This window comes from Talpa europaea (assembly GCF_964194135.1).
Source record: "Talpa europaea genome assembly, chromosome: 1".
In the NCBI taxonomy this organism is placed as follows: Eukaryota; Metazoa; Chordata; class Mammalia; order Eulipotyphla; family Talpidae; genus Talpa; species Talpa europaea.
In genome coordinates, this window is record NC_140073.1 from 104,307,140 (window position 1) to 104,322,970 (window position 15,831).

At 37.9% G+C, this 15,831-nt stretch overlaps 1 protein-coding gene across 1 annotated transcript in view; it reads right to left on the bottom strand.

Moving 5' to 3' along the window:
• COBLL1 (cordon-bleu WH2 repeat protein like 1) overlaps positions 1-14,859 on the bottom strand; it is a gene marked incomplete at both ends in the record, with an annotated part of 133,096 nt that extends 118,237 nt beyond the window's left edge. The window contains 1 exon segment of the mRNA XM_084242165.1: positions 14,792-14,859. Within this exon segment, the coding sequence (XP_084098291.1) occupies positions 14,792-14,859 (68 nt within the window).
• Between the last annotated feature and the right edge of the window lie 972 nt (positions 14,860-15,831).

Consider the following 15,831-nt stretch of genomic DNA (forward strand, 5'->3'; position numbering starts at 1 on the left):
GAATTTTCACAAATACTGCTAATGAAATGCTTTTTCTTCTTAAATACTACTGCAGGGAATAACGCTAAAAGAGAATCTCAAATCAAGAATGGAATTTCAAAATAGAGTGAAGAGATTTACAACAGCCCTTTCATTGGTACAGCATTTGATGGCAGCTAAGGAAAAAGTCATTGGTTAATGGCTCCAAAAATGAGTGCTAAGTACTTAGTTCAATATTTTGCATAACTGAATTTCTATTATTCCAGCAGACAAGTAGTTTGCCTGTTTTCCATCCCCAAAACAGTTCACACAAATTCAAATAATACCTGTCCAATAACTAATCATTTTGAGACTAGTAGGTGTAGGAAATTAAATTAAACCTAACAGTATGCAGCAAGATAGTACTCAAGAACAGAATATAGCCTCCACTTTTTATAGTGTCTCATATTCTAGTTAATTTCATCAAGTGTATCAGGATAGCACATTAGCATAGCTACAGAAAACTATAAATAATGGTAAAATGATTACTTATTAATAGAAATTGGCAGGGGTATGGGGAGGATAGAAATAGATCCAAGTGTCTGTCAATAGGAGACTGGCTATACAAATTATGTTTTATCCATACAAAAGCATAATATAGGGCCTCCCTGGTGGTGCAGCGTTTGAGCGCTGGGTTGCAAAGCTGCCCGCAGCCTCTGCAGTGCAGGTTCAATCCCCGGCCACCAGGTGAGGGTCCCATATGGCGCGCAGCCCTCTCCTGCCTCGCTCGCTGCTCCCCTCAGCAGTGTACTTCGTCAGTCTGCCTGCTCTGCTCTCTGCTCTGACTTTGGTGAATTCTCTCACCCTCCTGTGCTTCTGACTGTACCCAGTGCTTGTATAAATAAATAAATAAATCTTTAAAAAATTAAAAATTAAAAAAAGCATAATATATAATCAGGAGGGAGAAATAGAGCACTTTATATAATGAAATGGAATAAATATCAAGTTACATTGTCAAGTGAAAAGCAAGGTATATCATAGCACTAATTGTGTATTTAAAAAGCAAGCAGTAGCCTACACACCCACTTGTAATTAAAGTTTCAATCTGACTCAGTGTGAAATATTTTTCTGTTAAAGATAACTTCATTATTTTGTAGAACTAGAATCAACTGAGCCATTGCAACATGTAATATACCATTTAATTTTTATAAGGTAGTTTCTAAAGTATTTAAATTACATTTGTGGCTTGCATTATATTGTGATTAGACTACAGTGGTATAGAGCATCCTCCTAGGATTCACATAACTAATAACAGTGTGTGCTGCTGGGGGGAAAACTTGGATGAAAGGCACCAAGGATTTGGAGGGAGGGGAGATTTCTCACTGTTTTGTCATTTTTTCTCTTTTGAATTTTGTGCCATATGAATACATTGCATAGTAGAAAAAATGATAAAAACAAAATGGTGATCGGGCCTCCCCTGGTGGTGCAGAGGTTGAGCGCTGGGTTGAGAAGTTGCCCCACAGCCTCTGCAGCACTGGTTCAATCCCTGGCCACCAGCGAGGGTCCCACATGGTGCACAGACCTCTCCTGCCACCTGCTGCTCCCCTTAGCAGTGTATTTTGTCAGTCTGCCTGTTCTGTTCCCCAACTCTGGCTCTGGTGAATCCTCTCACCCTCCCGCACTTTTGACTGTACCCAGTACTTGTATAAATAAATAAATAAATCTTTAAAAAAAAAAAGTAAATTAAAAAAAAAAAAGGTTATCTCCAGAGGTGAAAGAGGAATCTGGGTGGATAAAGGGGATCAAGAGTGTACCAGCAGATGGAAACTAAAGTTTTAGAAGCAATTATAATGTATCATATACAGATGTTTAAATTACAATGCTATATACTTGACATCAATACAATGTTTTAAACCAACAAAAAAATGTAATGAATACAATGTTTTAAACCAACCAAAAAATTTAATGAATACATTATTTGACCTATACATACCACTGTAAAGAATTATTGTCATTGACATAACTATCAGCTTAATTTTGGCTGGGATCTCTACCCAAGAAAGCATTTCTGGTACTTTGGAAGAGTTAGGGTCTTTGACAGAAAATACTTCTAATAACCTAAGATAAGCTAACAGTATAAACTAACAGTATCAAAGCTATAAACTGAACAGAATAGATTAAATGCTAGTCTAGTATAACAGGACATGGCACTTAGCACAGTCACTTTCTCTTCCAGCATCAGAGACTGTTCTGGCTTTCACATTTCCATTCACTGAATATATCTTGCCCATTTTCTTGTTCCTTTCTTCAAATAAAAATTTAATTATTTTTATATTTCCATTTATCATAGTAGGCATCTAGATGGCTAACCAGAGAAGGAAAAAAAATCAGGAAAATTCTCTTTTTTAATGCATGAAATTTATTTTTTTCCACAAAGCAGTAGTGGAAAAATACAAGCAGATCACAATGGTCTTATAGAAAGGGAGTAAATGAATATTATTTACGCAATTGAAATATACTTAGTGTTTGTAAATAATAAAATGAAAGATCAAATAACATATGTATGATATAATACCATTTCTCCCAAATTTCCCTATTTTATTTTAAAAATACATATATTTCTGCTTCAACAGAGCCAATTTTAGAGCTTTAAATCCATCTATCAATGAAAATTGTTTTCATTAGCAATGTCCAATTCAAACTGGTTCTCTAAGATTAAGGAATAAAAAGGTCTTTATTTCCAACTCCTAAGTGTTCCTCTCCTTTTCTCTTTCACACTCCTTCCACTCCCCTACTAATATCTGACAAAGGGCTGCACTGGTAAGTATCACTCAGAAATAATGTGTGCAAAGCGATTCAAGACAGCCTAGGCCCTGAATGAGGCTGGTTCTTCACTTATCAGGCAAATCATGCACCCAAATGAATGATCGCCATAAAAACAAAGGCCTGGACTAAGTTTGATATCCTTTAACTATTAAAACAAAAGAGTTAAGTATGAGAATTAAAAAAAACCTTATAGGAAATCTTATGAAATGCCTTGTGAAGAGGGATAGGTGGTAAAAGATACCAAAAATGAAATTAAATAGCTGTTACTGTACTGCCTCCTAAATACCACATCATTTTGTATGTTCTGTTAGTATCAGTGGTCTCTAGAGGTACTTTTGTGTTCAAACCATCCAAAATATTTGTGGGTTTCTCGAAAATTGATCTCTACTTTGCCTAGGTTTGACAGTGATACAAGGAAACTGTGCATGGCCCCAAATTCATAATATTCAAAGGTATTACTGTCACCTTCAATTTTTGATGTACTTAATACCAGAGAATGAAAAAAAAATGAATTTGGGTTACTAAAAATTATAGCAAATATTCACTTAATCCCTTCAGATGACTTTCAGAATTGCAAAGTCAGTTTGTATAATCTGCTTAGTGTCCTAAATAACTATGACTCACAAAGAAATTAAAGTCCAAAAGTGCTGTACCCCAAATATGTATATTAAATCCTGATTTGATTCAAAAACTAAAAATATACATAAATAAATTTAAGGCTTAAGGCTATAGGACCTGTAACCATGGAACTAAGTTAGTGAACATATAAGAATCACAAGGTGACTAGAACAAAGGTCAGGATTATGTTTTCTTATCATCTCAGAGTGAATTTTTTACATATTTCTACAAGTCTGTGGGATCACAGACAATATGAAATATTCTTAAATATTTCTCATTTCAAACCACATCATATTTCAAAAATTATGTATGATAAACTGAAGTAAATTACAGTTCAGAATGTGTTCTAAATACAAACTTTGCCCCCATTGTATTGTTAGGGGGAAATCAGTGTATCTCCCTTTTCAGATCACTAGTATTGACTGTTTTTCATTCAAATGGAGTCATACCTAACTTTCCTGGGGGGTACAGAGTTCACAGGTGAAAAATTATCACAGTAAAACCCTATGTTAGGGAAAGAAAACTGAAGGTAGAGACAGGTAGCATAGTATCACAATGTTAAATTTAAAAATTAGTTTTTTTCACCTGGCACTACTTTACTCTTCCACTCTCAGCTTTGCTCTCCTGAAGCACAGCAAAAATGATTTTTTGCATTAAGTTAAACCAGTGGCTCTCTGTGAATGGGGAATAACACATCTTACACAAGAGCAAAAGATTGGAAGAAACCACTCCCATTATTGTAGGACACTGCTCAGAGGTTTTTAATACCTGAGAATAATGGACACTGCCTCAGACCATAAAATACAAATGCTATCTTTGAGGCTGTGGCCCTCTCTCTTAACAAGTTCTATTTAAGCAGTGATACTTGCCTACCAGATGTAAGGGAACAAGAAAGAAAGGAACAAAGGGCTGTGCCTCTCTCTGGAATTTCCACTTTTTATATAACTCGCATCCACTGAGCACAAAGGAGAAAATAAATTCAATGACTCATAACTATCTTCACAACTGTTGATCCAATTGGTCTAAAAAATTGCAGTATAACCATTAGGCCTGGGAATGGCAGCACAGTAGTCATTTTCAGATTGAGGAACTCAATTTCCTGTTTTTCCAGTACATCTGAACTGATACATGACAGTAGCAGCTGTTAAAACTCTGGCTCCTGTCACCACTATTCCCTTTGGGCTCATCTAATACTTCCTCACTTTCATTTCTCCAGAAATAATAGCACATGTGCATGCAATAGGATGTGTGGAGGTTTGGAGCACAAAAATCCTCCAGGTAATAAAAGTCCCACCTAGCTTTGAGCATTTTATATATATATAAATTTTTTTACATCATTATTCATTTTTTAACATTTACTTTCTTCTCTCAGGTGTAGTACCCATAGAATTTCCACCATGAATTCACCTGTGCACCACCACCATAGTTCCCTGTGCTCTTCCCTCCCTTGTTCTGATGCCTCTCCCTCCCCGTCCCCTGCAGAATGTCTCTGGTTTATTTTTGGTTTGTTGTGCCTTGTTTTTCATTGTTATTATTTTTTCCCTGATGCCTTATTTGGTTCCCCTATATTCCTCTTAGAAGTGAAACCATCTGATATTTTTCTTTTTGCTTCTGACTTACTTCACCGAGCAAAATTCCTTCTAGCTCCATCCATGTTGCTGCAAATAGCATTAGTTTATCTTTTTGGTTGCTGAATAGTATTCCATTGTGTATTTATACCACATCTTCTTGATCCAGTCATCTGTTTTGGAACATTTGGGTTGTTTCCAAGTTTTACCTATTATAAATAGTGCTGCAATAAACATACCTAAGAGTGAAATTGCTGGGTTATATGGTAGCTCCATTTGTAGTAGTCTGAGGAACCTCCACACAGTTTTCCATAGTGGTTTGCATTTCCACCAGCAGTGTAGGAGAGTTCCTTTTTCACCACATCCTCGCCAACATTTGTTGTTGCTAGTTTTTTTGATATGTGCCATTCTTACCGGTGTAAGGTAGTAGCTCACTGTGGTTTTGATTTGTATTTCCATGGTTATGAGGGAACTCTTACTTTCTTACAAATATCTTTTGGTGAAGTACAAAAGCTGTAATGTTAAGCTATGAAGTGAAACAGTGTATTTAATTTTAACAAATACACCAAAATGCATACTTATTACTTGATGTTAAACCCCTAAGCAAATTACACTGGCAAACATGCACCTTTTCCAATTATACTACCACCTACGAGGGCATATTCTGATGCTTTTAGCCTTCAACCCTATTTAAAGCCAACTTATACATCATACAAGAAAATCAGAATCATCATTTTATAGATTCAATTACATTCTGGACCCAAACTATTATAACTCAAGTTCTTATTTAACCTCATTTCAGGGGCTTAGCTCTGAACCACTTTGGATATTTTCAAAAATCATATCCACCAAGGTATAACATTTTTACTCAATTCTGATCAAGGAAGTTTTCTACGAGTTTGAGACAATCACAAAAGAAAACCTCTGTTCTATTAACACAAACTTTAAAAAAAATAATAGTTCACATTAACTCCAGAGATCTAATTTTAATTGACGTTTTCAAAAGGAGGGAAAAGGAATATAGAAGAAATTAAAGTGAGAGATTTTAGAGGTAATTCTCTCCACTCAAACAAGACCTCCATTCTCTTGACCTCACAACTACAGACCAGAAAGACTTCACGGGGATACATTTTTTTTTTCTAGGAGATTAAGCAGTTAAAGAAGTTGACCAATATTTGTAGTATACTATGCTTTCTCATCACGAAATTCCTAAAGGCTCCCTAGGAGCTATATGCCTGAACAATATAATGTAAAAAAGCACAGATATAATCAAGAGAACTTTCCAACACAGGGCACCACATCAATTCAGAACTCAAATATGTTAATGTATTGTCTATGAAACTTGGAAATTCTGATCTTTGTAAAGATTTATAACTATTTAAAATGTATCAAAGATTTTATACTGTACCAGTTTTCAGCCCTCTATGAGTTAAGCTTCAACTGTTTCTCTTGCCTTTGCGTTCTTTACCATATTAATACTGAGATGAACATCCCAATTAAAACACTTTGTCAAATGACTCCACAATTTGACTCAACAGCTTTTTTTGTCTACAGTTAATAGTTTTAACTTATTTAAACTTATAAATAGCACTGTGAATTTAAACTACAAAAAGGTAAGATAATCTCAGTTAATTCCAGCATCTTCTAAAGACTAGTCAGTATGTGAAAGCTTTTTCCAAGGGATTCATTCCTCAGATATGAAGTTTGTATGCAAACACTGAAGACATTTGGCCCTTTAAAAATAGTCATGGGAAACTTTTTTCTCCCATACTTTTAGTTTGTTTTTATTGTAACAGATGGGGAAAAATTTTAGCAAAGTCATAAAAAAAAGTCTTACAACTATCATACTAATGATAAAACACTAAAAGCTTAAGTATATGAAATATCTTTAACAACAACAAAATGACTTGCTGGAACTTATAAAATTTGATGCTTTTAGCTTCAATCCTATTTAAAGCCAACTTATACATCATACAAGAAAATCAGAATCATCACTTTATAGATTCAATTACATTCTGGACCCAAACTATTATAACTCAAGTTCTTATTTAACCTCATTTCAGGGGCTTAGCTCTGAAGCACTTTGGCTATTTTCAAAAATCATATCCACCAAGGTATAACATTTTTACTGTTAATTCTGATCGAGGAAGTTTTCTATGAGTTTGAGACAATCATAACGTTAACTTATAAAACAGATATAGATTAAAAAAACTAGATAGGACTCTATCCACCTTTGATTCAGCTCTTATTCCACACATTTACTTGTAATGTGTTAAATATACATTAGTCATTTTTTCATAACTGAAATGCACAGAAGTTTAGAACTTCTCTTTAATATATATCCCAGTTGTTTATGAATGTTAAAATTCACAAGGCTTGCCTAGGGGCAAGCAAAAATCTTCAAAAAAAAAAAAAAAACACTATTCACCATTCTGCAAAATCTCTGCTGACCATAGATATATCTTACTTTATGCAAACAGATTATATAAATCATTTTGTTCCAATTTACATTTAAGTACAATATTTAGAAATCCCCCAAACAAATTTAGAACTAATCACTTCTTCATTTTTTGATTCAATAAGTTAAGTAAGGGGTTCAACAAACATTTTCTGTGTCTGGAAAGAGGGAAATATTTTTAGATTTGCAGACCATATGGTTTCTGTCTGGACTATTCAACTATAATATGAAAGCAATAGACAATATTTAAGTGTGTGGGTATGGCTGTGTGTCAATAAAATCTTTATAAAACAGACAGAAAAGATTAACATCCAGAATACATAGCAAATTCCTAATACGCAACAATAAAAAAAGCAAACAATCTATTTGAAAAATGGGCAGAGAACTATAATAGACACTTAGCAAAAAAAGATTAAGTCTCAGCACTATGAAGCAATCCACAGCCACTACAGCACAAGTTCGATCCCCAGCCAGGGAGCTGACCTACATAGTGCAGCAGACCTCTCCTATCTCATCTGCCACTCCCCTTAGCAGTGTATCTCAGTAGATCTGCCTATTTTGCTCCTCACTCTGTTTCTGGTGAATCATCTCACCCTTCCATACCTCTGGCCTACCCTCCAGCTCTTGTATATATAAATAAATCTTTAAATATATATATATTTATATATATATATATACACACACACACACAAATAGCCAATAAGCACATAAAATGATGTTCAACAAGACTAGTGAGTTGGGAAATGTAAAGTAAAACTACAATGATATGACCTCATACTCATTAGGATGATCATTATGAAAGCAACAGAAAATAACAAGAGTTGGTGAGTATGTGAAGAAGTCAGAACCCCTGTGTACTGTTGGCAATGTGGAAATGGTATGGCTAGCCTCTGAAAATTAGAAATATTATGACCATATAATCAAGGAATCTGCTTCTGACTTCTGGTCACAAACCAACTGAAAGTAAGATATCAAAGAGATATATGTTCTTAATGGCATGTATGTTCTTAATGGCATCATTCACAGTAGCTACACTATGGAAATAATGCAAGTATCTGCCAATGAGTGAATAAAGGAGCAAAATGTGATATTATACACACAATGGAATATTTTTCACCTTTTAAAAAGTAAACTCTGATATAATACAATATGGATTAACCTTGTAGACATTGTGCTAAGCAAAACATACCAATCACAAAAAAGATAGAATCTATGTAGATAGGGTACCTGCAGGGATCAGAATCATACAGATAGCAAATGGAATGATGGGTGTCAAGGGTTAGGGGGAGGAGAATGGGGAGTTATTCTCAAATGGGAATAAAGAGTTCAGAAAAGTGAAAAGTATTCTGGAGATGAATGGAGATGACGGTTTACAGCAACATGAATGTACTTAATATCACTCCATTGTATACTTTAAAATGGAAAAGCTGATAAATTTCATTACATATATTTTACCACAATAAAAAAATTGGAGAAAAGGAAAAACAAAAGAAATGGAGGGCCCATTTCAACCTTCTGTATATAGTTTGCTGGATCATATTGTATCTTTAGTTCTAAGTGAATTAGGCTATTGGATCTTAATTCTAAGCAGAAACATAATGATTGAAAGCTAGCATCAAAGAAACATTTCCACAATAACTTCTTCCTTTGTTTTTTCCTGAACAGCAATTTTCTTTAGTAAAACTCTTAAAGATCAGGACCCAATCTCCCAGTGCCTAGAAAAGCATGGCTTACATAAAATAAGGACTCACAAGTTTTGACTAATTAAATGAAAGCCGTTGTCACAATAACATGAAGCTTGGCATTTATTATTACATAAATACACCTGGCATTTCAATAATAAGGTAAGTTCATAATGTTATTCAATTATCTGGTAACACACTGAGAGAAAATTAGACTCCGAATAAGCAGGCTAGCATTGTCTTAAGCAGTTTCATTTTTCTTATTTGGGAGTTAAAAAATCCCACTTCTGAAATTATACTATACATTTTAATGCTGCCTAATAGCAAAAATAAGTACATATAACATGACAAAAGAAAGCTGTCATTTTTCCATGAATTAAATCAGCCCAAACAGATGGAAGGGTTAAATATGATTTTGAAGACATAAACAAAGTATTTAAGTTCCTTTCAAGTGGTAGGCATTGGATTTTCATATGCATTAGAATTTGCAGGAGTTTTTTAAAGTATAATATGAACATGACTTTAAAAAGAATGACAGTACAGCTACAAAAGTCACTCTGAATGCTCTTTAGTCATTCAGTATAATCCATGGCAGCACACATCCTGGATAATCACAGGCCTAGAGATGAATAACACTGGTTTGGGGTTCAGACTTTGTTTCTATTATTCTTTTACCTCTTTCAATTGCATGGCCTTGCTCATGTTAATTAAGCTGTCTGAGCCACAGTTTCCACAAATGTAAAATGGCATGGCAAAAAAAAAAAAAAAAATTAACACTGTAAAGCACATAAACGGACTCTACGAAGGTAAAATAAAGCTAACACTAGGATTTTCAGTTTCCTAAAACTGATTAATAGCAGCCTCTATTCCATTTATGACTTCACCTTAGATGTCCATACCTACTTAATCAATGGTTCTCAACTCTGGTTGCATATTAATAACATCTATGAGAATTTTAAAACTCTCCATGGCCAAGGTCATATTAAAATCATAATATGTAGGAGTGTGAGAGCAAGAGTATTATTTTTAAAGATTCTCTAGGTGATTCTCATATTGAAACCTTATCTAAAGCAGTCAACTTCTTAGTATCCAAAAAATGTTAACTAACAAGTACTCAGTTGATAGAGTCAGTAAAACTTTGGAACCAATAGCACACCCAAATAAAGCTAAGAGAACAGTTGCTAAATTATCCCTTAATTTTTACTACATCTTCAATTAACTCCAAAGCAACAAAGCTCCAAAGCAAAATTACAAAGAGGTAGGATTTTTTCTCCTGTCTGTGCCTGAAAGTTGTTTCAGAATCAAAATACTAAGGTCTTTGAAAGCAAGGTCAAGTACACTTATGACATTCAAATTTCAAAGAGAAAAAAAAAAAAAGCATATCTGTCTCCACATGTCAAAAAAAAAAAAAAAAAAAGCACTAGTACTTCAAGATAAGTACCCAACTTGACGTCAGTCCATCACGCATTGCTGCTTCTATGTGATTCATGTTACTTTAATAAGCACCAAGATAGAAAATTTGCAGAGGATACCCTTCAAAATGGTCTTCCAATTTTCCAATCAGTGTCTCCAATTGTGTTGTTCTCTTCAATAAAACACAAACCATCTGGTATTTCCATTTTTTAGGAAACAAGAAATAAATATGAACTGATATACTTAATTATAATTCTCATCTAGGCCACTATGAAAATTAAACCAGTCAATGAGTACATGTTTTGTTAAAATATATACATGCTATTTAGCAATACATGTATATGTGGATACTTACATATGACATATATATCAATGTATTAGAAATGAATATATGTATAAATGAATACATATTACAATACATAACATGTATTTGATAGTTTTACTGAAACTTTAACCTAAAAGGAAAACAGAAACTATTGAGACTGTCAATGTCTTTTGACATCCAAACTCAGCCTCATTTCAAAAGCCAAAATACAAGCCCTTAAGCTATAGAACACCTAACATAAAATGAATACTTTTATGTGCTATTAAGGGATATCATCTAGAAAGGTAAGAGATTAAGGTAGTGCACTGGAGGCACAGTTCAAAGACACTCAAGATGATCACTAGATTACACCCCTTGAGGGCAGGGACTTTGGTCCTAAGGCAGCCTCAACTTTTGTTGAGGTCATAAATTACATCATGACCATAGGGAAGTCTCAACTTCTGAGCCTTACTGCTGTCTCCCCTGAAACTTTAAAAAAATGCCACCTATTACAACATCCACAATATTGTACAATGCTAAAAGTGAGATAAATGTGTGATGTCTCTGAAAACATTTTAAACAAATTATGCCTTGTAACATTATAATTGCTATTTGGAATGCTTCAAAGAAAAATTAAGTGGCCAAGGAGCGAACAATTACTTTTCCTAAATGATCAGTCATTTCCAGGATATGCAAATTCACACAAGGATTCCAACTTCATTTTACCTGAAATAATTCAATGCTCTACTGAATTAATAACTATACCTAAGTAACTTACTAAAATGTAGATTATGTCATACTGTGGTCAGGAACAGATTCAAAGCAATTACTGCCATAAACTAAGCAACTAAACTCCTAGGTTTTCCTTCAGGTTTTGCCACAAAATTTGTTCTGGACTCCAGCAAACTCTCCAAGTCTCCAGGTTTCAGATTCTCATTTGTAAAATATGGAGTTGTACTACATTTCTTTAAAATGAGCTGTTAAGGCATATGAAAAAATGTTCAACATCACTTGTAATCAGGGAAATGCAAATCAAAACCGCCATGAGATACCATCTTACACCAGTGAGAATGGCACATATTAAAAAAGCTAGCAACAACAAATGTTGGCGAGGATGTGGAGAAAAAGGAACTCTCCTGCACTGTTGGTGGCAGTGCAAACTGGTCCAACCACTATGGAGAGCTGTGTGGAGATTTCTGGACCTACTAAACATAGAGCTTCCATATGATCCAGCAATTCCACTCCTAGGTATTTACCCAAAGGACACAGAAACATCAATTCCAAAGAGCACCTGCACCCCTATGTTTATAGCAGCACTGTTTACAATAGCTAAACTTTGGAAACAGCCCAAATGCCCAAAAATAGATGACTGGATCAAGAAGATGTGGTACATATACACCATGGAATATTACTCAGCATTCAAAAAAGATAAACACATGCAATTTGCAGCAACATGGATGGCGCTGGAAGGGATCATGCTCAGCGAAATAAGCCAGAATGAAAAAGAAAAATACCGGATGGTCTCACTCATAGCAGGAATCTAGAAAACTTAAATAAGGGACCAGGAAAATGAATAACCATAAGAAAGTGAAAATCAAAATCAACAAACAACTATGAACCAGAGACACTCTATGGGGGCTGGGGGGCGGGGAGGGGAGGGATTGGGGTCAAAATAAGGGGGTTGCAATTGTATGGGGAATATAAAAATAAAATTTATTTAAAAAAATAAAATAAAATGACCTGTTAAAACAATATAAACATTGGGAAATTATAGGGGAACCCTTTAAAGGATAAGCTCAGGGATAAGGACCAAACTAGGCCTCAAAAGCCATTGGAATGAGTCCTGATTTAGTATTATAGTAAGGAATTTACTTCCCAACCCTATTTAATACATTTATAGAAATTGTTCCCTGACACCTTCAACATACTCACATCTAGGATTTATTTTTTTCCACAATCAAAACCTTATTGATGTTCAGGTTTTTTGAGAAAAAGAACAAAAGCAATACTGAATAGTTAACAAATATTATATAATAGGAACTTGGGATTTACCAAAAGTATACAATTTGACAAGTGAAAGAAGACAAAGCAGGGGAGTAATATGTTTTCACTTTTCAGTTGTTGATAATTTCTCTGATTAGAATAATATAAGATAAAATGTTAGAATAGTTATTTTAGACAAGATGTTAAAGAATATTTCCAATGTTCCTCCTTAAATTTGGGAATGGGAGGATAAAGTTCCTTAAAAATGTTTTCATATTTGAGAAATTAGATAAAGCTGCTTCATAGTTTCTTTTTTTAGCACAAACTTGTCAATTTAACCTTTAAATTTTCATGAGTTAAACCCATAGTATCTTACTATAGTTGTGTTTAATACTAGAAAGCTCTTTCCTTTTCTTCACAGAATCAAGAGATCACATTTGTATTTTATTCAAAATTATTATTTCTGATCATCTGCAAGCATATTTTGCACATATGGTGTATTTTTAAAAATGGTACCTTACTCTAATCCATTTTCAAATCCACCCACTGGATTCTATCTTACTTTGTGATACCCTGAAATCTTTTGCACCTCCTTTAAGAGAACGTTGTTGTTCTTATGATCTATATCCTTCTACCAAAGTATTTCTTTATTCATACACCCTAATATGAGAATATAGAGTGTATACAATAATATCTAAACCCATGAAAAGAACTGGAAAAGAATAGGAACGGAAGTCAACAGTAATGGGATTGTTTGCAGAAGGAAGAAGATAGCTAATTGGAACAAAATGAAAGAATTCATACACTACATGTTTCCTCTACTTAAGCATTATACTAAATATCTTTTAGATTAGTCATGTTGCTTTGAGACTTTTCCATGTTTCCTCCAGACAACTGCCAATGTTCGCATGGTCTCCGATGAAATAAACATGCTGTAACTTGCTTGTAAGGAAACGCCTATCATGTTCCAGGGAAAAATGACTTCTCCACTTTTATATCAGGAAAACTATACAACTCTCATTCATTAGTTACAAAGTCATTTTTCCTTTAACATTTCAACTTCTGAATGTTCATATTCTCTTAAGGGCATTTCTGCGTTCGGATTAACCACGAGAGAAGAAACTGAGGAGGAAAACTTTATACCACATACTACTGAAGGGGGGTCCCCATTCACAATCTCATCTAGTACCCATTAACTCTTCACTGGTTACTGAGGCGAAGGTCATTTCCAGTGTCTCCTCATCTCTTGCAGAACTACCTGTTCTATTTATTCAAATACTTAGCATGATGATTGTTAGCGTATCTGGCAGGAAGACATTTTATTTAATATTAACTCACCTTCTGACAGCCCCTTCCCCCTCCATCTCTCCCCAAACACCTGAGGATACAAAGAAAAGTATCGTTGTTTGCACTCTGGCTTTGCGCTTGGCTTTGGCACCGGCAATTGGCCACAGGCACACACACCCCCAATCAGAGGCGCGCACCGCCCGCTCCCGGAACTGTCATGCGGGCTGACAGCTGGCACACCCTCTTCTCGCTCTCCACCGCTCGCCCAAAGCCCCTTCCTTACAGTCACCTTGACTCTGCCCACCTGCCCGGGCCTCAGTCCTTGGCCACGGAAACTTTTTTCCCCTCCCAGCAGCTCACTTACAGGTACCGTCCACCGCTCCTCCAGAGTCCCAACAAGGAGCTCTTTGTTAGCAATTTTAGCCCCGATTTCTCACCCAATTCGTGGCATTCACCGGCCCTTCACCCATCGAGGGCAGCACCAGTAGGAAAATAGTCAAAAACGACCAGAATCCCCAACGCGGCCGGCCTCGGAGGAGGCCGGGAGGAAGCCACCTCCTCTGCCGCGTGTGGGGCGGCCAATGAGTCAGGCCGCAGGCAGGGCAGCGAGTCTCCAGCCAGGTAAACGGGTTGAGGCCTCGCTGCCCTCGGGGTCCCGGGAGATCGGCGGCGCGGCGCGGCGCCCGCGGCTTACCCTGCTGGGGCGGCGGGCGGCGTGGGCGCCGCCGGGGCGTCCTGCGCGCGCGGGGCTCTGCGGTCCATCGCCCTACGGGGCGCTGCGCGGGCTCCAGCTCCGAGTCGGCGCGTCACTGCTGGAGTGGGAGAGGCCGGCGGGTCAGGGCGGGACGTGCGCCTCCCGAGGCCTGAGCCGGGCTGTCTGCACGTCAAGAGCGCGCCCGAGCCACCCCAGCCCTGGACCCGCCCGCCTCCCGGGTGCGTTTCCACCTGCGGGCCCCGGCTTCCCGCCCCAGGGTGGTGTCGTCGCGGCGCCGCGGGTCCTAGCGGCCGCCCAGAGCTCGGGCGGCAGGAGGCGGCGCTGCAGCCCCCGCCCCGTGGGGTTTACTGGGTAGCCATTTGGCGCCTCTCGGGGAGGGAAAGGAGCTGCCGGGGCTGGTAGGAGGAAGAGCGGGACAAGGGCAAGAGCCGCGGGCACCGCCGCCGAGCCAGCCGCGCACGCACCGGCTCCTCCCGCCGAGTTTGCGCCAACAAAATGCACTTGGCCAACTTTTCGCGGAGAAAAGTTGGGAGGGCCAATGTCTCCTTTCTCGCTCAGGGCTCCTACTTTCTTTTCGAAAGGAGACAGTGGCTCGCCTGTTCTCTCCCGCGGCTTCCTGTCCCGCTCCTCCCTCCCCCGGACGCGCGCTCTCGGTTCGGCTCTCCAGCCCCGACGCGGACGAGCAGAGCGCGGCAGCCCCTCCGAGGCGCAGCTCTGCCCCCGGCGGGGCCGCGCGCCCCTCCCAGCCTAGCGCGCAGAGGGCAGGGGGCTGCCGGGCCTCTCCCCAGTCGGGCTCACTCACCCTGCCCCATGTCCCTGCGCAGAGCCCGGGAGCTCGCCGCCACCTCCGCCGGACTGCCACCCCGAAGTGGTGGCGAGGCTCGGCGGCGGCATCCGAGCGAGAGAGGCAGCGAGCCGGAGAGAGAACGGGGCGGGAGTGGGCCAGGGCACAGCTGGAATTTCCTACCCCCTAGGGCTTTAGGTCTTTGGGGTCTGGCTGGGAAACCAAAGCGAAAGGA